Source organism: Passer montanus, unplaced genomic scaffold (assembly GCF_014805655.1).
Source record: "Passer montanus isolate IOZ18808 unplaced genomic scaffold, ASM1480565v1 scaffold98, whole genome shotgun sequence".
NCBI lineage: Eukaryota > Metazoa > Chordata > Aves > Passeriformes > Passeridae > Passer > Passer montanus.
The window spans coordinates 1,123,044-1,150,822 of NW_024375256.1; the positions used below are offsets into that span (position 1 = coordinate 1,123,044).

Below are 27,779 nucleotides of genomic sequence, written 5' to 3' on the forward strand. Positions count from 1 at the left end.
TGTCCAGAATGCAGAAACTTGCCTGTGTCCCTGAGCTCGGGGGGAATCACTGCCCAGGACTGAGAGCCCAGGACTGAGCTGGGCCAGGGGAGAGCAGGACACCTCCACACCCTCGGGGAAGCAGGAGGCTCCCACTCCAGCCCGGCCCGGGATGGGAGCCTGGGACTGTGACAAGGCCCCGGGGCTGGGAGCTGGCAGAGCCCAGGCTGGGCCGGGGTCTTTCAGGTCACAGACAGCCCTGATGGAGCAACTCCAGACAAAAATCCTTCCCAGAAGACGCAGCCAGCCAGGGCACTGCAGGCAGCAACAACCACTTCAATGCTCTCCCTGATGAACACCAGACAGCCCTGGCAGCAGGGCCCTTTGTACAGCCACCAGGACGAGGGAGCTTTTCCTGTGCATTCCCAGCAAACACACCTGCTTTTGCTGGATTTCCAAGAGCACCTCCCCAGCCCAGAACCAGCAGCTCAGAACATCTTCCCACGTGTGCTCAGAGTCACCCTCTGCACACCTTCTGTGTCCCACTGCTCAGCTCTTTTTGCCTCAACTTCTGCTTGGGAAAAACTTGCTGTAACAACTGGACATAAATTATTGACCAGGGAGAAGGAGGCTCTTGTCCTGTAGCACTCCAGAGCTCTAATGAGCCTCGTGTGTGCCAAAACACCCCCGGAGCCTGACACATTGTACACACACAGCAGCACGTTGTGGGCAGTTTATTCCAGACAGGGCTGTTTGTGTGTCGTGTTCAAAGGTTACACAAGAGCTGCAGCAGCCCAGCTCAGCCCCACAGGGGTGTCCCCATGCTGAGGGCACAGCCCTGCCCTCCTGCCAGGGCACAGAGCACAGCCACAAGTGGCTTACATGGGACTTTCCACCCACTGGAATATGTTCCCTGCTTCTTTGCACAAGAAACTTCCACAGCAGATCAGACGTACCAACTCCTAATCACCACCATCCTGCTAGGAATCAATTCTGAAATCCTGAGCAGTTCTCCTTCCTGCAGGACAAAGCTCAAAGAGCCAGCACAGCCATCCCCTACATTTGGGGTGGCAGCAGCAGCACAGCAATTCCCTGCTCAGCACCTTTGAGTGGAGCTGAGAGGGCAGAGGGTCTGTGTCCAAAGGAAGCCTCCGGAGCCCTCCACTCCACATGGAGTGGGCTCACACTGGTCTCAGGCGTGGTTCCTCCTCCTCCTCGTGGCTTGGTGGCTGGGGAGGTGTTTCCTCCTCCCTGGTGTCCTGTTTGTCCCTCTCAGCCTGCAGCCAGCTCTGAGGAGCAATCATCTTCTTGGGCCCGTGGGGAGGGGGCCCGATCAGCGCTTCGATGTCGTCGTAGTTGATCACTTCCTTCTCCAGGAGGGCACTGGACAGCTGCAAAAGGGGAAGGAGGCAAAATGAGGGATGGAGCCCCAGAGAGAGCAGCGAGCTGCTTCTCTGAACTGTCAGCTCAACTCAGGCCTCAGCACCTGCAGCCCCAGGAGCAGAGCTGGCTGTGCCACCACAGCTGGGGTGACCCTGAAGCTACCAGAGCCAGGACCAAATTCTCCAGGCTCCAGCACCGTCCCCAAGAGCACGTTGGGCCAGGAATACACAATGTGACTGCAGGCAACAAAGCAAGCTCTTGGGAATGATTTGCAATGAGAGCTCCAGGAACAATGAGAGAAGGGTCCCTCCTGCCACTGTCACTGCACCTGTGGCCCTGCCCAAGAGCCAAAGCAGCAGCACGGAGAGCTCTGGCAGACCCAGAGCCTTCCCTGCACACACAGTGCTAACAAAGAGCTGCCTGTTCCTGCAGGCAGGGGCTGGAGGTCAGCACGAGTTTCTCTCCAGAAGAGTGGAATTCTCTGGCCCCTCTGGCAGCAGCACCACCCCTCTGGAGCAGCAGGTGGCTGTCCAGAGTGGAACTGCTCGATCCTGCTGACGAGATGTGACACGCTGGCCTGGCAACCGAAACACTGACTCTGGACATACTTTGGCTGCACTTGAAAGTTTTTCTGTGCTGAGCCTCCAGCAAACATCTGGCTGCTGTTACATGGCAGCAGCAGGACAGAGGAGCCTGCAGAGACACCCCTGAGGATGCCTGCTCCAGAGCTGCCAGGGCACTGTCCTGAGGACAGCAGCGTGTCCCAGCTCTCTCCTTAACACGCACTGGAGCCTGACACTGCGTAGCTGAAGGGGTTGTTGTTGTTGTGTTTGTTCTTGTTTGTTTAAAAAAGAGGATTTAAGGAAAATAATTGCTTGATTTGCAAAACAGGCGACATTACATTGACCCCATGTCATTTGGGAAGTCACGGATAGGAATTCTGAAGGGAAGTCAAGGAGATGCAGAGGGTGCTGTGACCCAAGCTGGGCTCAGCGCTGGGCACAGAGCTCCTGGCACAGGTGGGCATGTGCCAGGGTGTGCAGCTGGATCGGGACTGCCAGGTCACAAAGGAGAGGAGGCAAAGCACTGTCTCTGCAACAAGGATTCTTTGGTAAGGAGGTGGAAACTGCCTGGAGTCACCAGAAAGCAGGAACCAGCCCCCATCAGCCAAGACACCATATTCCTGCACCAAAGCCAGACACTGTCCACCCGATTACTGGCTTGGCTTGCCAAAAAGTCACTCTCAGCTCTCTATAAAATTGCACTGCCAAGAGGCAAGCAGAGAAATGCAGGTGAAGGACACAAATTCCAGCTTTGATCATTTCCACAGAGCACTCCTCCTCCTCTATCTACCCTGCAAACACCAGCTGGTGTGAGGAGGCAGACTACTCACTGCTGGGAAAGGCACACACATTCCTCCCGTGCCTGCTCTGAATCTGGGGGATACACAGTAAACAGTCACTCGTTCCCAACACTCCCACTACAAGACTTTCTAGGAGAGAGACAACACTGCAACAGCTGAGCTACAGAGCACAGAAAGCAGCAAAACCACCAGTTACAAACACCCAAACCAAGCAACAAACCCCCACACAATTCAGCTCACTGTTTGCAGCTTGTCCCGGTTCTCCAGCAAGAGCTTTTCTGTGCGCCTGTAAGCCTGAGCCACGAGGATTTTGGCTTCCTTGAAGAAACAAGAAGAGGGAGTTGGGGTGTAGGCGGCAACAAACACAACGTGTGGCTAAACAAGGAGAGCACTGAGGGATGGAATCTGCAAACTGAGCCAGGCAGAATGTGGCCCCATCAACAGAAACTATGGATAAACTGGTTGGAAAAAGGCCCAAGGAGTGCTGGTGGTAAGGGGCAGTGAAGTCTTGCCCTAGCACAACTTAATGGGACATGCAGATTAAGGCTGTCCAGGAGCTAAAGGGGCAGCTCAGCACAAATCCCAAGGAAGCACAGCCATGGTGCTTCTGAAATAGAGCTTTTTTGTTTCCAGCTTTCTGACTTTTGAACTAAAGGAATGTGTTTTTTCAGCAGCGAAGCCAAATTTCTGATCAAAACAGGCTGATTTGCAGTGAGTCTGACCATCAATTTGGTTAGATCTGATCTAGGAAGTGCACACATCTACACTGTGCAGCTGTGACTTTAGGACACAGATTTCTTGCCATCTCAGCCCTGCACAGCACAGGCTGCTGGGCTGAACTGACAGCCAGGTGGGATTCTGCCTGTCCCTGCTGCCCCACTGCACAGCCCTGACACAGGGAACAGCTAAGTGCTCACTCACTGGCCAACAGCAAAATGCAAATTGTCTGGGTGTAAACCACTTGTCATTTTTCAGTGAAGTGCAGAAAGCAATGAACAAAGAGGAACCCTTGGTCAGGGTGGCCTTACGTGGTCCATCATTTGCAGCAGGCCCTGGCTGAAGGGGCGCCGGCCGATGCCAGGGGCGCTCTCCGGGTCTGGGAAGGAGATCTGCCCGATGCTGGGCACCATCCCATACTGCTTCACCATGGCATAGGCAATCTTGGTCACCTTCTTCAGGTCATCCTGTGCTCCTGGGCAGGAAGGACACACACAGTGCTGGTCAGCTCTCAGCTCAGTGCAGGAAGAGCACATCCTGCACAAACACACGTCCTACCAGAGCTGAGAGCAGAGGACCCAGTGCAGCCCATGGGAATGAACACTCAACCCACTGAGGGACCTTCCTACAGGTCCCAAAAGTGACTGAGTGACCCTTCTGTGGCCAGCTCACCTGAGATCAGATCTGCCACTGCCCACAGAACAACCTCATCTAGTGGAAGATGTCTCTACCCATAGCAAGGGGTGAAATGAGATGAGCTTTAAGGTCCCTTCCAGCCCAAACCATTCTGTGATCCTATTTGGATTTAACTAGCTAGAAACAGCAAATAAAGTCCTAGGTCTTCTCAAAAGCCTCACCAGTAGCTGTAACTGTGGCTTTTAGCTTTGGGACAAGTCTGAGACAAGACAATGGCAACCAGCCCTGAGACCTCCATCTTGCAAGTCAGAACACACCATGTGACATTTCTTCTTGCCAGCACAGGAAACCTCTGTCCCTTGCTCAGATCACCCTGGACCTCCAGCTGCCCATGCCAGGCTCTGGCTCCTCACCTGTGGTGACCTTGTTAAAGGTGATGGCCTCGGCCACTCTGCCCCCCAGGGCCATGCACATCCTCTCCAGCAGCTGCTCCTTGGTGAACAGGTGCTGCTCCCGGGGCAGGATCTGCGCGAATCCCAGAGCCGCGTTTGTCCGCGGGGCTATGGACACCTGCAACACAGAGCAGCTCCCTCAGCTCACAGAACTGCAGAGCCCTCCCTACAGCACCACAGGGAGGGCAGGAAGAGGCCTGCATTCCCAGGGAAATCTGTCCATAGCCACGGACAGGTTGGCCTACAGAGACATGGCAGCAGGGTGTCCTCACTCCTGCACCGAGGGCTCTGCCTTCACACACAAACACAATTCCTGCTCAGGAAATTATCCTTAACAGCAACTCATAGAAATCCTGAAATTTAGGAGTTACAGGCCACACGGAGTTCACTGATTCTGTTCCAGAATCCCTGAGATTACCTGCAGCAAGACAGGAGCCTTCAGAAAAATAACAGCTATTTTCCCCACCCACTAAATGAGAGTAATTAACACCAGTTCTGCTTACACAATGGGTCATTCAGAGTGAATATGCTACTGGTAAGTGGCCAAGGAGCTGTCACCCTTGTCATTTCACTCCCCACCTCCCACCAGTGTCTCTGCTTTTGGAGATGTGCACGGATCACATCCCAGGGAGCCAGAGAGGCCTTTCCCTGCAGAGAAGGGCTTGGGGCAGACAACCTCCCAGTCTGGAAAACACATCTCTCCATCAGTATCACAGCAACTCCTGCAGTGGCTTCACTGGCTGCAACGTGCTGGGAAAGGGATCACATTTGGATGTGTGCACACAAGCAGCCTGGAAGTGCACGACTGAGCAGCAGCACCAGGAGACTCAGTTGCTTGTAATTTTTAATTGCAAGGCTTCTCCTATAGCTGTTAATCAGCTTTGCACCAGCACTATCATCAATGGAGCCTAATAATGGATTTCTCTGCAGCATAAATTAGGGACATGGTTTATATAATCACAGAATCATTAAGGGTGGAAATGTCCTCCATGACCACCAAGCCCAACCTTCAACCAATTCCCACCAGCCCACTGAACCACACCGTGAAGTGCCACGTCTGCTTGTTTTTGAACATTTCCAGGGACAGTGACTCCATCACTTCCCTGGAGAACCTGTTCCAATGCTTAATCAACCTTTCAGTGAAGAATTTATTCCTAATATCCAGCCTGGATCTCTCCTAGTTTAGTGGTGGGCTGGGCAGTGCTGAGTAGTTGGACTCGATGGCCACAAAGGTTCTTTCCAAGGAACATGATTCTCTGACTCTGTATTTGCCATTTACTTTTCTGCAGTAGCACAGCCCCAGGCTCACAGGGCAGAGCAGAGCTGCACACAAGTGCCACAAGGCAATCTTGGACAGGGAAGCCCCTGGGCCTCTCCTCCCTGGCAGTGGAGGTACCTTCATGACGGCCTCGGTGTGCTCCAGCAGCCACCCAACCAGCGCATGCCCGGACTCGTGGAATGCCACCACCTTCCTCTCTTCTGGGGACAAGATCTTACTTCTTTTGGCAGTGCCTGTGGGAACACACACCAGGGTTTGCTAAGTTATCAACAGGTGCAACCAGTGGGGCATAACCTGGTCCAGCCCAGGGCACAGCCTGTGGCTGAACTGTCTGTGCTGACTCTGGAGAGGGGGAGGCAGCAAAACCCCTTTAACTAAGATGTTTGGAAAAGGTGCTCCCTGGCCCTGAGGTGGAAAGCAATCCACACATGGGATGGCTTGAAAACCCTGGCAGAAACTTTTCCCACTTCTCCTTACAACAGACTTAATCATTAGACAAATAATTTGACATTTGATTTGATCACAGCTCAAGAACCTTGTTCCCACGGTTGGATCTGTAAAAAAGCAGCTTAGTTTTTGGTTTTTTTGGTGGAAAAAAATCTGAAAACAACACAAAAACAATTGCAAACAACAAAACCCAAAATGAGACTAGCTGGAGTCTCACGCTCATTTTGCTGTTTCCAGTCCCTTAGGCAGAACAAGAGAGAAGAGAGGTGTTGAATCATATATACGAGCTCCCAGTTGAGAAAACTGTGCACTAAGAGTGCTCAAATCAGCTAAAGTCCAGGAGTAGATACAGAAATCCTTCTCCAGAGCCTGGAAATGTCTCTGATTACACATGGCATGCTCTGTATGAGCTTATTCCCAGGCTCCTGAGAACCAGTAAATGAAGCCATAACTCACAGTTAACCCTTCCTCCAGGAAGGTGATTTTCCAAAGTATCTATTTTCCAACTCGACAGAGCAAGTTCAAAAAGGATTGGGAAAAAAAAAGAGATGAATGGAAGTAAAACTTCTAGCACATAGGAAAAATAAGTACAGAACACACAGTGTGTCAGGCACTCATTACAGCTCAGAATGTTGGATGCAAAAAGGTCCCAGGAGCTGCAGGCCAGAGTCCCCTCACAGAGCCCAGGGCAGCAGAGGGGAGAGCAGCCAGTCAGAACCAACATTGCACCAAGCTGGCTTCATGTCTTGGAAAACAACATTCTATTAACGTGAACTTTTAAACGAAGTCAAGGGTTTTATTAAACAAGGAAACAACAAAATTAGCGTGGCAGATCTTGTAAAATACTGCTCAGGGACCCTGGAAACTGCTGTGCCCTGCCAGGCACGATGGAAAAGCAGATTAATTGCAACTGCCTTGATTTTCATCAGCCAGTGCCTTACCCTGCCCTCAGCAGTGTGTGAGCATGGCCCTGTATGGCTATTTCCACAGAAAGATGTATCTATTCTCTATAAATATATGTATATATATACACACACACAGACACTTAAAAAATCCCTGTCAGCCACTGAGGGAGGGACTGTGCTCTTCACAATAGCACACAGTGTGCCTACCAAGATTATTTCTTTTCCTACACTATCTCCTGGCATGCAAGTCCCCTGAAAGCCTGTAGTTATCACATACATGACACAAGCCACCCAGGAAACAACTCTGGTGCACCTCTGCTGGCCTTACACAAACCCCACCAAGAAAATAGGCTCCATCTTCTAAAGCCAAGCCCTAAAAGCCTCTGTGTGCTCAGCAGGTTTCTACCCTCACTCCCAGGAGACCTGACTGACTGCTTTCTGTTCCCAAACTAAAAACACAATGGGAACTACCACAGAGAGAAGTTCTTGCTCCTCCCTTACAGCAACACAAAGCTTTAAGGCTGACAGGGCCTCTGGACTTGCAGAGCTCCCTTTTGATTCCACCCCACTCTTATTAAAACCAGAAGCTCCTAATGGAAAGCACAGTAATATCTTCTTTCTTTCAATAAAAGCTTTTATAGGAACTGAAATGCCCTCTGGATTGTGAAACCCAGAAGCATTCCTATGACATGGAAAGGGTACATTTAATACAGGGGGCCTGGGGGGTTGTTTGGGGTCTTTCAGAATCTGTCTACAAAAAATAGCCAGTCCTGCTAATATGAGAGAATCTGATTAAGCAACAAAAAGACTCCGTGGCTTCCTACACACACCAGAGCCCGAGTGAGGCCAGGCAGCTTTAACTGCCAAAGCTCATGTCCTGCAATGCCCCACACATGGATCCCAGAGATCCCTTCTGCTGCCAGCCCCCCCAGCCTTCCCTGCTTTTTGCTTTATCTTCCCACTCTGGGGAACTAAGGCAAGGCTCAGAAAGAAAAGGCAAGTGAGTCTCTACAAGTCTGGTGCTTGTGCTCCTGCAGATGGGAAAGTAGAACACATCTTTACAGAGCATGTGGTGCCAGGACAAGGGGGAATGGCTTCAAACTGAAAAAGAGGAGGTTTAGTTGGAATATCAGGGGAAAAAAAAAATCTTCCCTGTGAGGGTGGCAAGGCCCTGGCAGGGGCTGCCCAGAGCAGCTGTGGCTGCCCCTTCCCTGGAAGTGTCCAAGGCTAAGTTGGATGGGGCTTGGGGCAACCTGGGATAGTGGAAGGTGTCCCTGCCCAGGGCACAGGGTGGAATATAGACTTTAAAGTCCTTCCCACCCAAACCAGTGCAGGATTCTGTGATCTTTGCTGCAGCTGATGAAAATTTCTGTGTTACATCTACAGTTGTCTCCCTGGGAGGTTTAGTTGGAATATCAGGGAAAAAAAAAATCTTCCCTGTGAGGGTGGCAAGGCCCTGGCAGGGGCTGCCCAGAGCAGCTGTGGCTGCCCCTTCCCTGGAAGTGTCCAAGGCTAAGTTGGATGGGGCTTGGGGCAACCTGGGATAGTGGAAGGTGTCCCTGCCCAGGGCACAGGGTGGAATATAGACTTTAAAGTCCTTCCCACCCAAACCAGTGCAGGATTCTGTGATCTTTGCTGCAGCTGATGAAAATTTCTGTGTTACATCTACAGTTGTCTCCCTGTCCACTCCTGGGAGCTCCTGAGTACAGCTTGGGATTTGTGTTTTTAACCAAAGCACTCCAAGGGTTTTGTTGTTCTGCAACAGGTGCAGAACAACACCCCAGAAGCTGTGAGGAATTTTCTCAAACATCTTATTTAAAATGAGGAATACTCTGAGCATTTTCTGATAAAGCAAACACTCAGGACTTAATTCCAGGATCAGGAAGTAACTGACCCAGTACAAACATCCTGTTCCACACGTTCCACTAAAAAGGCAGAGTGCCAGTCTGTGTGCCCAGGCTCCTGCTGGGAATGGAGCCTGGAAGCAGTTCAGTGTCTGATTATGAGATCCACAGCTTGGCTCCAGGGCAGTGCAGCCCAAAACCTACCAGATCCAAATCCCTCAGGTGAAGTCTAGAGCTCTGGGAACTCTTTTCCCCTCCCTACAATACACAGGGAAATCTCTAGAGGTTCCTTTCCTGGCAATGGCACAAGCAGCAGGGAAAGGCCACAGGATGTTCTCAGAGGGAGAACAGTGCTCCACTGTCTTGCAGTTTGTTCTGCCAATTCATCAAAGCCTGGGCTTGGAGGGCAGAAAGAAAAATCTCTAATTTCTTGCTGGTGAGGATGCAGAGACTATTTGCCATTGATATTTATGTAGCAGGTGTCCAGAGCAGCAAGAAAAATTCAGAGATATTGTTACTCTTCTTGTTTAAAAAAAAAAAAGCCAAACAAACAACAACCCACAACCCCCCAACCTTCTACACTGAAAAAGCAACATGGATTTGAATTCTCCTCTTTTTTATTTTGTCAGTGGCCATTTCCCCTGAGCTATGGGTTCAGACTGCTGCAGATTCAGGAAGATGGAGCCATTTGGGGTGTTCTTCAGAGAACTTTCTGGGACTGTCACTGAACACCTTCAGGCCAGAGCACACTCTGGACCCATCTGTCATTCTGGGACGTAACCCCCCACCTGAGCAGAACAGACCCTGAGGCAACACCAAGAAATGCTGCTGCACTGGCACAGTGCCCAGAGCAGCTGTGGCTGCCCCTGGATCCCTGGCAGTGCCCAAGGCCAGGCTGGACAGGGCTGGGAGCAGCCTGGGACAGTGGGAGGTGTCCCTGCCATGGCAGGGGTGGCACTGGGTGGGCTTTAGTGTCCCTCCCAACCCAAAGAGTCCATAATTCCCTGGAATGGCTGCACCTCTCACCTGCAATGACTCTTTCCACAGCATACTCGAAGTTGGAGGTATCAATGGATTTGTGCCCCTCCCTGGCAGCATGAAGAGCAGCTTCATTGCAGATGTTTGCTATGTCAGCTCCTGCAGGCACGAGATCACAAGAGTTACACTGGGTCTGAATGGCACAAACAAATCTGGAGAAGGACCTAAGGAAGTCAAACAGCCTGTGCTCTTTGTTCCTTGGGAACAGAGAGCAACCCCAGCCCATGGTGTTGATGTTGGATTTGAATAATACAACTGCTTTGGCAGGGAATGCAGATACCACACAGAGCTCAGCAATCCAGGAGCAGGCTGAGGCCAAGGCTGGCTCCCAGGGACAGGGATGGTGTGGGCAGTGGGCTGGCACAGGCTGCTGCTCTGCTCGACCTCGGAGAGCAGAGAAGGAACATCTGTTCCCAGTTTGTGTGGGTGGGTGATGGTGGCGGGGGGCTGCTGGGAGCAGACACAGAGAGGCAGCATGCTGGGGCCTGGGAGAGGGAAAACCCAGAAAGGATATTCCAGGAACTCCACAGAAACAGGAACTCTGGAGCCCCTTGCTCAGCTCTGTTTCAAGCTCCCAGGGACCCACCCTGGAAGCAGGCTTGATGCAGGAGCCAGGCAGAGCTGTCCAATTTCTACTCTGATCAGCAAAATAATTCCTACTTGTTCCTTCCATCACTTTCCTGGTAATATAAATCAATTTAACAACCACTCCTCTGAAGTGAAGTGAACCTCACCCTCAACTGCTTTGAGAGGAGCATGACTGGTTCCTTCCCTTAGGAGTTAGGCACCTGGGCATTGTAAAAGGATGTTTTCCATGCCTCCCCACCCTGTTAGTCCAACATATTTCAGAAGATTGAAAATAGTCATGAATATCTGCTCATCAGAGCTCACCAGGGAGCTGGTCAGGCTCCCACTATTTTTTTTCTGTTTTCCACAGATAAAAAAAGCCCTTTTTGACCAAAACTCCCCACTGGCCCCCAGCACCCAGGAGCTCCAGCCTGAGTGGAGCAGGAGCAGCCCAAGGACACATCATACCACTGAATCCTGGGGTCAGCTCTGCCAGGTGCTGCGAGTAGAAACTGCCATCCTGGATCAGCTTGAGGCCCTTCAGGTGCTGCTCAAAGATCTCCTTTCTCTCCTGCAAAGAACACCCAGCAGCTGAGCCCAGCCAGGGTCACCACGGGGCCCTGCTGTCATGGCAGGGAGCAGGGTGGTGGCACTGCCGGCAGAGGGGACACTGACAGTGCCAGCAGAGGGGACAGCGACAGTGCCAGCAGAGGGCAGGGCTCTCCTTGCAGAGCTCCAGCAGCCCTGATAAACACCCAGCTCTCAAATTCCCAACAGATGCACAGGCTCCCCCTGAGTCACGGCTTTCTCTCTCAGGGCCACTCTCCCCATGTCACTCTCACTCTGATCTGTCTGAACTTCTCCCTCACCATGTAAGCCCTTGCAGGAAGGAGCTCTGACTGCCTCGACCTGCTCCTGCACAAACCACAAACTGCAAAGCCCATGCAGCAGCTCCTCAGCCTGCACCCATTTCCCAGATGGAGGTGGGGGTGAGATGCTGCTGGCCAGCAGCCACCAGTGACTCATTCAGCTGGTCCAGGAGATCCTGACTCAAACAATGGGCTCAGTTGCCAGGGTTTTTCCCCTTCCTCCTTCAGGGCAGCTGCACAGTTCATGCTTCCGGGGCCAGATTCTATCAGGCATTTAAGGTATTTTCACTGAAAACTCTGCGGAGGACAGTGAAGCACAGATGGGAGAGGAAGAGCCTGTGCTGGCACAGCACACAGATCCTCACTGCAGCTGAGCCTATTCCCAGAACTCTGCTACAAATGTCAACACAGCAGACATGGAAGACTCTTGTAAATGGATTTAAAAAGCATTCAGAAGGAGAAAGTCACTTAACAGGCTGCCTAAAGGAAAATGAGGAGCCTTACAAGGATAGGGAGGCCAATAAACCTACAGAACAAATAGTGCTCAAGGCACATGACAATTTAAGCTCTCACACCAGCCAATTGCCAATTAGGTGCTTCCCAATTTCCTGAAGAGAAGACACAAACAAAACTCTGCATCTGCATGGCAAAAGGCACCTCACAGAAGAATTCACTGCCAAGGTTGTACCAGAGCAGAGACCTCCAGACCAGTGAGGTGCCACTTCAGAGGAACAGGCCACTGCATTAGCACCCCAAATCCTTGATTCAGAGCACAGAAACAGGAACAAAGGCAAACAGAGGCTCCACATCTCCATCTCCTCCAAGCTCAGCCTTGCCAGGCCAGTGAGACCAGCAGGGGCTGGGACACCTCAGCCACAGGAAGGACAAGGCAGCTGGTGGAACATACCTGCAGCGTTGGGAGGTCAATGAAGATGTGCCTGTCCAGCCTGCCAGGTCTCATCAGGGCGTTGTCCAGGACGTCGGCGCGGTTGGTGGAGGCCAGCACTATGACGTGATCCGTGGTCCCCATTCCTGCCAAAAACAGGACCAGACGAGGAGGTTTGCCCACCTCAGACTGCACTGCAGGCACACAGTGGGCTGGGGGCAGGGGATGGAGTACACAGCTTTACACAAAGCCAGAGGGTGTGTACAGCACCCTTTGGGGCTGCTGAGGCTGAGTGTCCCCTGCAGCTTGGAGCAAAGTCACAAAGGAACTTCCCAAGTGACCCAGACCAGTCCCTGGTTATCATGGATACTCTGAAATCCCCTTTTCATTTACTTAAGTCTTGGCTTAAGATTTTTTTTGTCTCTTTCCTACTGCCACACTTGGAAATTGCTCCAACCAGGACCTAGAACAGAATCTCTGTTTTGATGAGTTTACAGATGCCTTCTCAGCCCCAGGATAAGTCAATTCCTGAGCCTTTAGCTCCAGATTGTACAAGCAGCATTTCCTAGTTGAAACAGCCTTTCCCACAAATTTCCACTGAAAGCCCTTTTGGTTTTTATTTACTTTCAGCCTTCAGCCACAGACAGGCTTTCCCCTGGGCTGCTCAGGTCAGTGCAGAGAGAGGACAGCTTTGCCACCCAACAAGGGCCATGTTACAGCATGAGCTGTTCTTTGCCTCCTCTTACAGGCACCGTGCAGGGCCCTGCACAGACCAGCCCTGCAGAACCCACACCAGACACAAAACACAACCCAAGAGCTTTGCACTGATTATCTGCACAGAATTTGGCCAAGCCAGTCAGAGCAGGTTCTGTCTCCAGGTCTTTAAGGAGAAGGGAGCACTGGGATTTACAGGCTGCCTGAGAGCAGCCTCAGTGGAGGCATCAAAGACAGACAGGATTTCCTGGGGAAGGGAAGGCAGGGCACTGGCAGCTGCAGGAGGGCAAAAGGAGCAGACTTTGTGCTGCCTGGGTGGGGAGCCAGAGCTCCCATTGAATCCCTGCCCCACACGGTTATTTATTGCATTCCCCCAGGTGCCTGCAGGCCCCTGGGCATGAGTCACCTGCTTCCAGCACATTCCCCAGCCCTGGCACACAGCAGCCTTCCCAGGGAAAGGACACCACAGTCCCATGTGCTTGCCTCTGCCAAGTCCCACGCTGTGGAGAGGCGGCTCTGTGCACGTAAGCTGGGCCAGTTTCAGCTCTCAGCTCCAGCAGAAGAGCTGCCAAATGTGTCAGCGTGCAAGAGCTCAGCACAGATCAAGGCTCCAGGTGAGGCAGGGGACTGGCTGTGCCAGCCTGTGCTGCAGCAGACCTGGTGCTCCCTCTCTGCAGGCTCCTGCCTAAATAAGCTGCCGGAGAGGATGAAGCCGAGCATCCTTCAGGCGTGGATCACACTGCACTCTGGAGTGGGATAAACAAGCAGAGACTGGCAGGCACTCCAGGAATGGCAGGATTAGATGGCACAGTGCATTATCTGCCTTGCAGCTGGGAAGACTCTCTTAAAATAGGTCTGACTATTAGAACAAATAAAAAACCAGAAGCACTGAGAGCATCCTCCTCACATCAGCTTCTGCCCCACTTGCTTAATGCAACACCACCTGGCATGTCACAGGCAAAGATCAGCCAAAGGAACAGGCTACAAAAACAACACCTCATCACATCAACAAATGAGAGACAGCTCTGAAAATGCAGCCTGAAAAAAAAAAAAGAGTTCCTGCAAGGGTCACAAATGAACCACTCCAGAAAGGAAAGGGAAAAAGGGTCTACTCGAGCTGCAAGTTCCAGGATCCTCACTGAGCAACACACTGCTTGGTGGGCATCTCACCTGCAGGGTTACACTGTGTCACCCTCCAGCCATGTGTCCAAAAGCCTTTGGACACCTCCTGGGAGCAGGGGCACTGGAGTGGGGCCCCTTCCTGAAGGAAGCCTCAGGGCTGCACATGGCACAGCTCAGGACTTGTCCAAGGGCTCCAGGTGAAGAGCTACCAAAAGCCATGCTGCATTTCCATTCACAACCCCCCAGCTCAGCCCAGGACTGCCAAAGCTCCTCTCAAAGCATCCAGAACAGAGGAGAGATTTGGGTCACACTCCTCTTCCGCCTGTCTGCGGTTTGAGAGGGAAGATTCACTATTCAAAGCAGGCACCTGCTCCGACAGAGCCGGGCTTTGTGCGTCACTCACGGCGCCCTCACAAACAGCTTTTGTGGAGAGGCTCCCTCCAGTGCCTCCCACCACGGCCCCGTGCTTCCCCAACTCACAGCAAACTGTCAGAGGGAAGGAACCCCAGGCTGCTCAGGGGAGAGCCCCCTGATTCCATCAAAATGTTCACAGCAATGGGACCGAGCCCCAGCCTGAACTCACCACATGCAGCTCATGGTGCACTCAGCTCCCTGCAGAGCTCTCATCCTCCTTTCCTTGCTCTCCCTTCCCTCCAAGAAATCTCATTCAATCACAGAAATCCAACAATCAGTGATGACTCACTGATCTGCTTTTGTGCATTTTTTCTCTCCAATTAACACCCATCTCGGGTCTATGGTATTGTCTTGCCTTCAGCCCTCAACTGAAGCTCAACCGGAGCTCTCAACCTTCCATCTCAAGGTTTCCTTACAAACACTCAGCACTCCTGGGGCAGAACTGTTCCCCTCCTAAACAGGTCATTCTCCATCAACCTGGGGACTGTTTTGCTGTGCTGCACATGGCACACCAGTGTTGTTTTAGGTGACACACTCCGTTAGGTAACACTCCAGTGACACGTGCCAGGATCCCTGCTGATCCCATGTTCCCTGCACCAGGCTGACATCCTTGCCAGCTGTCTCCTGTATGACACCCTCAACTCCTTGGACTGTTTTTTTTAGTGTGTGTTTGATAAAGCACTGAGCAAAATGAAGGACTCTGTACATGATCTGTGTGAGACACGAATAAAGAATGAGATAATATAGATTTAAAAATAAACCAGGCAGCACACTGCAAACAAGAGACTATAAAGTACACACTGAGGATAATATTTACCTTCTAAACTCACTTTCCAGTTGAGCTGAACCCTTATTTCTGCATTGAAACTCACCAGGAAAACACTCTGGAAACCACGCCTAATTTTTACAGACTGATGGAAATCAGACATTTTCATTTTTAGGATTGAGATGTGGAATGTACTGACTACATATTCCTGAACAGACACGCAGGCTTCCATTTAATTCAGAAGCCAGCCCACCCTAAAACTGCTAGGGGAGAAAAGGACCCACCCAAGCCAGGACTGCTGGGTTGTGTTAGCATTGGCCTTTCCTGTCAGGATCTCTGCTTCACTGGAAACACTCAGTACAGAGCCAGCAGTTGGAACCCAGGTCTGGGGATGCTTTTGGTGCACAACGGCTTCAAATTTTTCATATGAAGAGTGTGGTGAGACAACATGACAGTGAAGCTATGAGTCACAATTACAGCGAAGGGAAAAGTGAAACAAACTCTCCCTGATGGGCAGGTAGTTGGTTATTCCTCACCCTGCAATAGTAAAATTTATCAACACAAATGTTGCAAATTGGGTCAGTGCTGCAGGCTTGGACAGAGACAGGACTAAGGACTGCCAAAGGATCATTCTTTGTGTGAAGGTGTCTGAGCAAAGGGCCAACCAGGTGCACAACAGCCAGAAACCAAACACAAGTGTGGCCTCAAACCAGGACTTGTTTGCAACACTTATCTCCCTCATCTCAGAGATCCTGTGGTCAAGGCAGACAACACAAACGTAAGGCAGTGGACAGGAGAATTGATACAATACATCACTTCTGTCCCTGTAGGACAGCTGGACTCTAAACTCTGACAGGCTTTAAACCACTACCTATCTCAGACAGGATACAACAAGTATCAACAACGTGTAATGGCCAGCTGGACTGAAACTCCAGGGGGTTAAAGTTTACAAGATTTAGGGACTAGTGATGGGGTACACGGGCTCGGACTGGTTCAGACTTCAGCAAGAGAACACTGCAGAGGCCAGGCAAGTTCAAGCAGGACAAACACTGACCGTCCATCTCCACCAGCAGCTGGTTTAAGGTCTGCTCCTCCTCGGCGTTGGCAAAGCCTGACACGTTGGTGGAGCGCTTCTTGCCCACGGCATCGATCTCGTCGATGTAGACGATGCAGGGAGCGCGCGCCTGCGCCTCCCGGAACAGGCTGCGCACGCGCGCGGCTCCCAGACCTGCAGCGAGGGAAACTGTCAGCCTGCTGGCTAAAGCTGGGAGCAAAGCTGGAGAGCTGGCCCTCAGTGAGACACCTGACAAACACCCTCTTGAGGTGACCCACCCGTGTGTGAGGACACGAGGCTTGACTCCATTTTGCTCAGAAGGCTGATTTATTATGTTATATAATATATTAAAATACTACATTAAAACTATACTAAAAGAACAGAGAGAGAGGAAGGATCAGAAGGCTACAAAGAACAAGAATAGAATAGAATAGAATGCATAACAAAATCCTGTGACTGCTCACAGCCTTTGCAGAGGTGGCTGTGATTGGTCACTAATTGAAAACAATCCACATGGACCAATGGAAGATGCACCTGTTGCATTCCACAGCAGCAGATAGTTATTGTTTACATTTCTTTCCTGAGGGTCTCAGCTCCTCAGGACAGGAAAAACCCTAGGAAAGGATTTTTCATAAAATATCATGGCTACAACACCCTGAATGTGACAGTTTCTCTCTCAACACTCTGAGCACAAAGAAACAGCCCCAGAACTTGTGTGGAGTCCTTAGGCTCAGTGCATCCTGGGGCTGGGTTTAAGTGGGCTCCTAAACCTGCAGGGGCTCCTACAGCTGCTGCAAGAGGAGCTTTGCTCCCAGCTCCCAATGTGGCCTCCTGCTCCTCCCACAGTTCAGAGCAGAAATAGTCAACATTTTCCTGCATACTGACCCTTGTCGGGTCTCAAGAGATCTGTGAGGAAGGAAGAAAAGGAGAAGGATGGAAATCCCAAGGCACACAGAGGCCCCACTTTCCCCATCTGCATTTCCATACAAGGAAGGAAGCCTCAGTCAAGGACTTTAATAATAGGTACAGGGAAGCCAGAGAGGATGCTTGCAGGTAAAGGACCACAGCTGCACTCTGTCAGAAAGCAGCAACCAGAAATGCACTTCAGATACTACATAATTAAGGAACTGCATCACTGAAAACCTTTTATATCTTCAGTCTACATATCCAACCCATCCTCCCCATGCCAAGCCCTTTGCAGGAAGCCCAGCCAGCTCCCTCCAACTCCACAAGAGACAAAGAGAGCTCCCCCCATTCCTCAGAGCACCTCACCTCCAATCACCTCCACGAACTCTGAGCCTGCCATGGCCAAAAATGGCACCTGGGCCTCTGTAGCCACGGCCTTGGCCAGCAAAGTCTTCCCACAGCCTGGTGGGCCCAGCAACAAGGCACCCTTGGGCACTTTGGCCCCGAGCTGGAGGTAGCGATCAGGATTCTGCAAGGACAACACAGCTCAGTCAGAGCCACAGCTCACACCAAGTACTGCACCACAGTGGGGCTTCCCAGAGCTTCCCCAGAATGTTTTCAGCCTGGGCAACTCTGAGCTGCCAACAGGAGCAGCTCCATCTGCATTCCCACTGTGGAACTGGAGAGACAGAGCTTGTTTCAACAGAGGCTGCCCAGAATCATCAAGGATGAAGAGCAGAGCACCCCCACCCCCTCAGGTCACCCCTCTATCCCAGAGGAAGGGCAGCAAACATTTGTTTTGTTCTACTTTTACATACCTTTAAATAGTCCACAAATTCCTTGACTTCCATTTTTGCCTCATGCATTCCTGCTACATCCTTGAAGCCAATCCCTTTTCCAGATTTCCCATCCACAATGGTGAAACGAGCCATCTTCAGCTGGTTCTGGGGAAGGCAGCACAAACACCAAACAACTTTGAACAAGGCAACAGTCTGGAAAGGCTGTTTGCTACATTTTGGGAGGCAGCCCAGCCCAGGGAGACAGCCCAGATGTCCCTACCAAACACCACTAAAGTCCCCACCAAAGCACTGGTGTTTCATGGATTTTTGCTCTGGAGAAAGTTCCCAGATGGATGGTTGACTCAAACTTTATTTATCCACATGTTGGGAAGAGACAGAATAAACTTGCAGTAATAGTCCCAACACAATCCAGCTAAAAATCCATGTAGACCAGGCAGGGATGATTATTAAAAACATGCAGATGTCCAAAGCCTGATTTGGGATCTCCTCCCTGATTTCTAAATGCTCTGATCCTTAATACACATGGGACAGTCATAGTTCCAAGGAATATGTGTTGATGGCAAATAACTGTCAGTGGTAAATAATTGCCAATACTTGTGAAAGCATAGACACTTTGCACAGTCTTTGATGTTGCTGCTGGCTTCTGCTGAAAACACCCCAGGCCAAAACTACAGGTTCTTAAACTCAAAAGCCACCACACTTCAATCTCTTGATGCATGTGAAGCCACAACAAGAGTCAAAACAAGAATTCAGTTAAACATCCCACTCATAACTGCTCAGTATGGTCTATTCAAAGCAGCTACTCAGGAGGTTTTTTCCTTCAGAAGAAAGTTTACGGCTTCTGATTCCTCAGAAACATCCAAAGGAAGAGTTAAACTCAGGGCCTGGCTGTCCCCACTTAGGCAAGGACACAATCTAGTCCTCAAGGCCTCATTACTCAACACTTCTTTAAAATATTCCTTTTCTCTGAGCAGCTGCATCCTTTTGTTCAAAGAGAATCTCAAAGCCAAAAGAGAACTGCGGAGGAGACTGAGTGGGAAATCCAACAAGGGACTGAATTCACTGTGTTTTCATCCCCAATCCCTGCGGTCAGGGACAGAGCACCCCGGGCTGATTCCTACAGCTTCATCAGCTGATCCAGGCCAGGGTGGGAGAGGGGAGGAGGAGGAGGTTTGCCTGGTGTTGCAAGCGAGGCATGCGGCAGGAGCAGAACAGGCCAACACATAATGAACTCCAGAATCTGAACATATTTTATAAATTGAGAACTCATTTTGCAGAAAGCAGCAATTCCTACTTCTGGCTGTATGGGAGGCATGTTGGCAGGGCCCAGTGAAAAACACCATCTGCAGCTGCAGCTCATTAGCAAGCTTTGAAAACAGCAAACTGGACTGAAATTCCCTGAGCTCAGCCCTTCCTGCCACTGGGAAGGGACCTCAGCTAAGGCCAGTTAAGGTACCAGCCAGGGAGATGAGCAGCACAGGATGCAAGGTGTGGCAAGACTGGAGAGTCCTTGGCACCAGTTCATCCTCATCCTGCACTGACTTTGGTGGGAAAAGGGAGATAACCAAGCAGAAGCCAAGACTGCAAAACATGCTCAAACCCAGGCTACTCACAAAGGCATTGAAGCCTCCAGCCCTGCTCGCCACCCTGAAGAGGCGGAAGATGCTCCAGAGCATGGACACGGCCACCAGTGTCACTATCAGGGAAAGGACATCACTGAAAGGACAAGAGGAGACAACCCAGCAGAAGCCAAGACTGCCCACAGGCTGCAAAACATGCTCAAACCCAGGCTACTCACAAAGGCATTGAAGCCTCCAGCCCTGCTCGCCACCCTGAAGAGGCGGAAGATGCTCCAGAGCATGGACACGGCCACCAGTGTCACTATCAGGGAAAGGACATCACTGAAAGGACAAAGACAAGAACAAACTGAAGCACTCAGCTTCACCTGGTCAGTATTACCCAACATGACTACTTTTAAAGGACATCTAGGCTACAGTGCAAACGAGCAGACGTGATTAAGAACATGGAACTTCTGCAGGTTTTTATACAGATATATAAAACCCCTAACCCAAACCATTACATAACCTAAGAAGTTAAGCAGAGGACACTGGCAAACATTGCCTACAGCTGTGGAAGAAATTCGACCTCACCATCCACTTCAGAGGCATTTCTGCTTCTAAAACAAGCAGGACTTCCAGGCACTCAGATCACACGCGGAGCAGAATCCACTGGGGCTGGCAGTGCCTCCAAAGGGAGCTCACTGCAGAGGACAGTGAGGGATCTCCTCCCTGATTTACAATTCTTCTGGTAACAATAGGGATTCCAACTCTCCTAATCATGGCAGAAATCACAGTGTGGGTCTCCCATTAAGAGACTGCTTGATTCTCCTTAGTCAAATTTCTCAGGAGTCCTTTATGCCAGAAAAAAACTGCTCCAGCACCAACATTGTCAGTTTTCTGAATCCTTTGGAACACCCATTGCATAAGAAGGGAGATGGGGAGCTGACGTGACACCCCAGGTCTAACACAGTTACAGCACACATGCTGAGGACAAATACCCTGTGAGTTCTAAACAAAGGATATCCCCAAGAGCAGGAAAAATGATCCTATGCCAGATGACAGGCTGAGATTGGTGTGCCCCTGTTCTGCTCCACATGCCGGAGGAACCATCCGGCCTCGCCACACTTTTGTGCTTATCTTTACACCAGAAATGTGTGCTCCACCTCTCACAGAGGGATGATTTACTGGAGCAAGGGACCAGCAGGAGCTCTACACCCAGCTGCATTTGTTTCTGCTCAGTGAGAGATGCAACAGCAACACTGAAACCTGAAAGTCACCTTCAGTTTGCTTGCTCTGCAAACAGGATTAATTCTGAAACACCCTGAGCGCCCACAGCATGGAGCGAGCTGAGCCCTGCAAGGCTCTGCACCTCACAGGCTCCAACTCCAGACTGAGACCAAATCCTCCAGACATTCATCAGGTCTTCTGAGAGACTTAACAGCCCATCACAGCTCTTAAAAAATGGTTTAAAATCTCTTCTGAGGAGCAGGGGAAACAGCTTGCATTGGGGGCTGATTGTCTGTTCAGTCCTCTCTTCCTGTTACACGTAAGTCTGAAAAAACTGGCAAGTTCTGAATTTGAACTGAAGGTCTCATCCACATGATTACTTAAAAAAGCTTATCTTCGTACATTCAACTACATATTAAAAACACCCAAATGTTGATGAGAGGACAAAATCCAGCCCAGGTATCCAATCAGACACAAACTTCACATTTTTGCAAGGTGTCTGGGAGGAGGAATTACACACCAGTGTAATTACATCTCCAGTGGGAAAATCGAAGCATTACAACAAGGAAGGAAGGCTTAGTGCATCCCCAGCCTTCTCCACAGCCCAGGCTGTAACATCATTTGTTGCCAAGATTTCTATCACACACTGCACTTGGATAGTTGATTATGAGGACAAAAAGAGCTCAGCTGAGCAAGAACTCAGTGACCCTGACCTGAAACATTTTGGCCTGTTGCATGTTGCAATTACAGAATTCTTAAGACCCTCACTTTTCAAACATTAATGTACATCTAAAGCACCTTATCTTTCAGAAACATTCATTCAATGCTCCAAATCCAAGCTCACTTTTCTGTTCTGCATTTAGATAACATTTAGCCGAAAGTCACTTTTTTCCAAGCAAAGGATGCTGTCACCAATACAAGAGCAACAGTAAGGACACATTTATATCATACTTTCCATAAAAGCCAGGGTGTTTGTAGGAAATGGGGATTCTGTCTTTCTCATCAATATTCAGCTCATCCTCCACAGCTCTGAGCTTCTCTTCGAATTTGTCGATGTTTGCCACGCGCATGGTGTAGAGCAGGGTCACGTTCTGGGGACAGGCAAGCCACAGCAGCATGCAAATGTTATTTATTACATATCAATATCTGCAAGGAGCAGAGGGGCACAGCACAGACAGGTCAGGTAAAAATTAGCCTCATGCTACACCCTTTGATCCTGCATCAATGAATTTGGGGGCAGATGACTGACACCAGGGCTCTGAGTGAATTTAGGAACCCTCTGGTCTTAGGAAAAAAGGCTGATGGAGTTTGACAGAACACTCATGACTGAAACCCAAACAGCAGAAAACTTCTGAAACAAAATCCAGCCATAAGAGTTTACAATCTCCTGGATATCTTCTCCCATATCAGACTGAGCTGGCAGAAGAAAACTGAGTTTCTCCAGCTTTTTAGAGATACACAAGATTTTTTTTCCCCCCAGGCCATTGTTAATTATTTTTACAATTCTAACTGGAAATCTTAAGTTTCCAGTTGCTTGAGGCCCCCTGAACTTCAAATACAAGAAAGAAAAGAACTAAAGCAAGTTTACCAGCTGGAGTTTCACTGACCAATAACTCAGTCACCTTCAGCAGTATTATCTAAGCTCATTCACAGCTCTAGGGAGTCACTCACAACTTGTCCGTGTGGAGTTCCACCTGGGTGCAGATAAATCTCCACGATGTCACTCTCAGGCACCACCTCGATCCTCTGCACCTCCCCCTTGGCCAGCATCTCATTCACAAAGTAGTTCCAGGAGATGTTGGTCCCTTCCCTGTTCTCGCCGATCAAGAAGCGAAGCATCAGCACGACGAAGGTGAGCACCAGCAGCGCCCGCAAACGCTCCAGGTGCATCTGGTTCTCCCTCCTCCTGCGCTTCTCCTCCTCTTCAGGAAAAAAGATAGCAGAGGAAAAAGGATTAGTGTGCAATTGTGGAGTTTTCTGACCCAAAGAAGGGAGAATTAAGTGACAAAGATTAACACAATGGTACTTTTGAGTGGGATTTTGTGCTGCATGTTTGGTTTCCCCTGAAGGACTGGGCTTCCCATGGTGCTAGTGCACCAAACCCACTAAAATCCCAGTAAATATCATTCTAGGCTAAAATGAGACACTCTCTTGCCTGGCCCCATAGGGACAGAGGTCAAATAAAGCCACAGAACCCTTGCTGCTAAAAATCAAACTGCAGAGTGACTACAACTCACTTTATATACAACATGGCTCCACAGTGGAAAATATAAGGAGTAATCCCAATGTCCCTGGCAAATCCCACAGCACATTATTGTTTCCAGGGGAGCTCTGATCTCCTGGCACCTGCACCACATCTCCAGCAATGCTTCCACTACCTCAGTAAATACCTGCATTTGCAGAGAATGGGAGATAGCACAGAACACAAATACACTGCAAATCCATCTGCCTTAACCAAACTCCCTGGGTTTTCTCCCATACAACTCACCTCATGTTTCAGAGGGTTTGATAATTTGCCCACATTAAGGATCCGTATCCAAGAGGGATTCCTATGCTGGATGTGCTTTCCCACACTTTTGTTGTGCTACAACCACACTGAAGCAATGACACATGGAAAAGGGATGCTTTACTTCAACTATTTGCCATCAAATATTTTTCCAGTCTCTTAGCACTTATTTTTTTTTGCAATGCACAGGCAAATTTACAATTCTGTGGGCTGTAAAGGGCTGTCACAGCACAGTTCAATGTCAGCTGCTGGCCAGTGTTCGAGTTGTTCAAATGACAACAAATATCTCCTCCTCTTTCCAGTCACATGTGAGTGTTCCCAATATATAATTTAGCACTTGCTCTTGATATGCAATTTAACAGCAACAGCACCATGGCATACATAAATACCCTTCCACACCCAGAAATAAATTCATTCTGTGCCACTGGGCTCTAATGCAGCAGTGCTGCAGCCCAGATTTGATTTATTTGCAAATTCATAACAAATGCCCTGACACCAGCATTTATCACCGGTCACCAATTAGGCCCTACGCATGCTGCAACAAAACCCAGGGACAAACATATGACCCAGGCAGCTGCTAAAAAAAGTCCTCTGTCCTTCAGAGGCACAGCATCATTTTTCACTGCTTCCCAGCCCTGCTCCACGCTGAACAGGAAAGGCTTGTTCCTAAATAGAAACAATGCAGCTTGGCAGAGAAGTCATCATTTCAGAGGGCTGTGACAAGCTCGGGCTCCGCGTCCAGCCCATCCGCTTTGTTCTCTCCTGCCATCCCCTCACCAAGTGTTATCTGCTGCATCCAGCTTTGTTAGGACTCAGGAATTCATCCCAAGGCTGCAGGATGGCATCCACTACAGTCTTATTAGGGAAAATTGAAATACATTATAAAAGACTTAAGTCTGCACAACATCCTGGAAAGCTGAGCAGGTTCTAAATAAAAAGATTTTACAAAGAAGAGAAACTACTTCAGGAAAGTGAATCCTGACAGGAAAAGTCCATCCATGGTTGTGCAAGTTCCTTGGAGGTGTCAGAGTCAACTCCTGCTAGAGCACTTTATTTCATTTCAGACCAAGTGAAGGCCCATAACCTGCTCTAAACACACACAGTCAGGGGTGTGAGCACAAAAACATCACTCAGGGGAAAGGTACCCATTAAACATCTTGACAGAACTCCTCCCATTTCCAGGAATTAGATCTTTCTAGGACCTTTAACCTGCAGCTGAATAATTTCAAGAGAGAACCCCACTTCTAGAAAGCTGCAAGGCAACACCAAGCTCTCCTCCAAGCTGCATTTAATCCAGAACAAACCCATCTATTTCTCAGCTGCGGTGAAGCGTGACTGGCTGCACAGCACAACATCCACCCTGCACCACGAGCCACCCCACAGCACTCAGCAAACGAGTCCCAGGGACTGGATGTGACACTCGCAAGCAGCAGCTGTGGGAATACTTCCAGCTTCTGAGTCTCCACCAAGCAATGATTTGCCATTAACCCCAAATGTGAACTCTCTGATTAAAATCTTTGCAAGGGCTGCGGTGACAGTTTGAAGAGTTCTGTGTAATAATTACAGCAGAGACAAGTGTTCCCCTGGAGACACGGGGCAGCACTCCCCTCCCAAAGCCAGGCTGTCCATTAATCACAGGAGGAGAGGCCACGGAGTGCTGCTGGTTACTGATGTGAACAGCCACAGCACTGCCAGGTGCCTGCCCAGCCATGCCCTGGCCTCGCACAGCACAAGCCCCAGCTCCACACTCTGCTCCCTTCCTGACTCTGACACCTGCACTCAGCCCCCACTGAACACTGCATCCCAGCCAGATCATCCAGGCAAAGCCACTGCTCCTAAGGACACTGCCAGGCTGCCAGCAGCAGCTGACCTCTGCCTCCAAAAGCCAAAAATCCAAGAGGATTCAATTATTAGGAGATAAAACTCCTAAGGACACTGCCAGGCTGCCAGCAGCAGCTGACCTCTGCCTCCAAAAGCCAAAAATCCAAGAAGATTCAATTATTAAGCACAACAAAGCAAAAGGCAAGTGCTCACGCCATTTGGTGATACCCAGGCAAAGGTTTAGAAAATAAATTATAAAATTAATGATGTTAAGTGCCTCCCAGCTTGCAGTACAAAGTTCTGGAGGCATGGCAGGGGGCTGGATGATTTTATGGGCCCTTCCAACCCAAGGCACACAGGTTTTTAGGGAGATAAAACTCATTTTCAACTTTTTACGTGCCTGGGGCTTAGGACAATAAGACATGGAAAACAGTATCTAGAAAGACTGATTTTAAAAAGAAAAACCAAGAAAAATTAGTAGTGCAGCTGAGAGCTCTTTAAAGAATTTATATCTAAGTTCTGTGATTCACTAGAAGTAGGGACACATCCACATTGAAGGTAAATGAAATATAAGCAAATAAAACCAAATCCAGCTTCAATGACTGGGTTTAGTTAACACAAATGTATTAAGTCAAAATGCTCTACAACAAAAGCTCCCAAAACCACCACAGGTAATATTACTGTCCCCTTCATAAAGGGGCAGTGCCAAGGCAAACAGCAACGGGGAGATCTGCACAGGAAGCAAAGTGAACCACAAAGAGGCACTTCCATGGTCTTTCATCCCCTGTTTAGATATTGGGGGAAATTCTTCCCTGTGAGGGTGGGCAGGCCCTGGCACAGGTGCCCAGAGCAGCTGTGGCTGCCCCTGGCAGTGCCAAGGCCAGGCTGGACAGGGCTGGGAGCAGCCTGGGATAGGGGAAGGTGTCCCTGCCATGGCAGGGGTGGCACTGGGTGGGCTTTGAGGCCCTTCCAAGCCAAACCACTCCAGGATTTCTCTCATCAGTCTTGTATCTCCCAGTCCACCACCTAAAGCAGAATACTCCTTCCAGCTTGCTCTTAGCCCCAGGCTTGTACAGGGGGAAGATACAGGGAAGCACAAAGGTGGATCTTGCTCCCTGCATTTCAGTAAATCCCACAATTTTTGGCACACACATACCATCCTCCTCCTGGGGAGATTTCTTCTTGAATCCTCCATTCTTCTGGTTACTGCCCCGAGAGCTGGATGTAGCAAACCAGGAGGTGCTGCCTGCAGGCAAGCAGAGGTCAGGGATTGTTTTGATGGCACAAGGGAAATAGTTTGGAGGGATTTCTTCAGTGCTGAACCATGGACACAACTCCCAAGGCACAGCCATTGCTAACACTGGTGTGGGCAGTGAGGAACAGCCTCACACTTGGGATTGGAAATGCTCAGTCAAGGAAATGTAGATAATGGAATTAAATCAGGTTTCTCAGGAATCTGGGGGATACTCTAATAAGAGCCAAAAAAGGCTACAAACACAAAGTCTGATGACCCCAGGACTTCTTTAATGCCCTGAGCTCCTCATGGGAAGGTGCCACTGCTCATTCCTGTCACCAAACACAGCCCTGGATCCCTGCAAGCACCCCCAGCTCCCACATCCAGGAACAGAACACCTTTGCTGCACCTCCAGGAATGCAGAGGGAAGGCGAGGAAAGGTCAATTCTCTTATGAAATCAGACCTTTCCCCTTCCTGCCCCAGGACTCACCCAGGAGGTTCCAAAGTCTGACTGGGTCTCGGATCAGGAGTTGTTTTGTCAGGACTCCGCCGAGACCTTGACGTGGTGGGGACAGTGTTGGTGCCAGGAGGCTCTGAGGAAGGAGAGAAAGAAAAACAAGACAACAATTGGCTGAGACTCGGATTCCTGAGCAGGGAAACGCAGTGGGTGAGAGTCAGGAGAGCAGCTGGGAGCCCTGGATGGGATCCTGGCTGGGCACTTCGCACATAAACTGGGAAATGTTTGTAACCCAGAGCAAAGAAAGCACAGGTAGAAATTGACAACCCATGCTCAAAACACGTAATAGTTCATCCTCTTCCTCTCTGTGTCTGTTTTTTTGTTCCAAAGGCATGTTGGAAAGCAGTTCTCAGAATGTAAAGCCTTTGGATCCCTGGCAGTGTCCAAGGCCAGGCTGGACAGGGCTTGGAGCAACCTGGGCGAGTGGAAGGTGTCCCTGCCCATGGCAGGGGATAAGAATGAAATCCCTCCCCACACAATTCCTTCCATTATTCCCACGGTGCTTCCCAATCAGTGCCCAACAGCGCTGACACGACGGACCTCCGGGACGGCACAAGGACAGGTCCCTCCGAGCAGCCCGAACGCCCCTCTCCCCCCGTTCTGCTCCTCCCCCGGTACCGCCAGTGCTCGGTGAGGCCCCGCCACCGCCCCGTTACCTGCAGGCCGCGAACCCCGCCGAGGGCACAGCCGCGGGGCCGGGCCCAGGCGGCGGCGGGCGGCCGCCAGAAGGCGCAGCGGCCGCGGAGGAGCCCCACCCGCAGCAGCAGCGCCAT

General features: G+C 50.2%; 1 protein-coding gene across 1 annotated transcript; it reads right to left on the reverse strand.

The window, feature by feature from the left end:
- Positions 1–697: 697 nt before the first annotated feature.
- On the reverse strand, positions 698–27,779 carry SPG7 (SPG7 matrix AAA peptidase subunit, paraplegin). Its single transcript, XM_039696410.1, has 17 exons — positions 27,663–27,779; positions 26,980–27,082; positions 26,411–26,500; positions 22,599–22,849; positions 21,879–22,018; positions 19,940–20,042; positions 18,160–18,285; positions 17,708–17,870; positions 16,436–16,609; positions 12,387–12,511; positions 11,079–11,181; positions 10,032–10,142; positions 5,927–6,042; positions 4,492–4,648; positions 3,754–3,917; positions 2,966–3,043; positions 698–1,370 (listed from the first exon to the last, which is right to left on the reverse strand). The coding sequence occupies exons 1-17, from the start codon at positions 27,777–27,779 to the stop codon at positions 1,161–1,163; spliced, it is 2,331 nt and encodes a 776-aa protein (XP_039552344.1). The 3' UTR covers positions 698–1,160.

Bases quoted from the DNA above. Each gene is read 5' to 3' on its own strand.
- SPG7 (XM_039696410.1), bottom strand. From the start codon at position 27,779: ATGGCGCTGCTGCTGCGGGTGGGGCTCCTCCGCGGCCGCTGCGCCTTC. The intron at 18,286-19,939 runs GTGAGTAGCCTG...TGCCTTCCCCAG, and splicing joins CTGGAGGCTTCAATGCCTTT to AACCAGCTGAAGATGGCTCG. The intron at 10,143-11,078 runs GTATGATGTGTC...TCGTGCCTGCAG, and splicing joins GCTGACCCCAGGATTCAGTG to GAGCTGACATAGCAAACATC.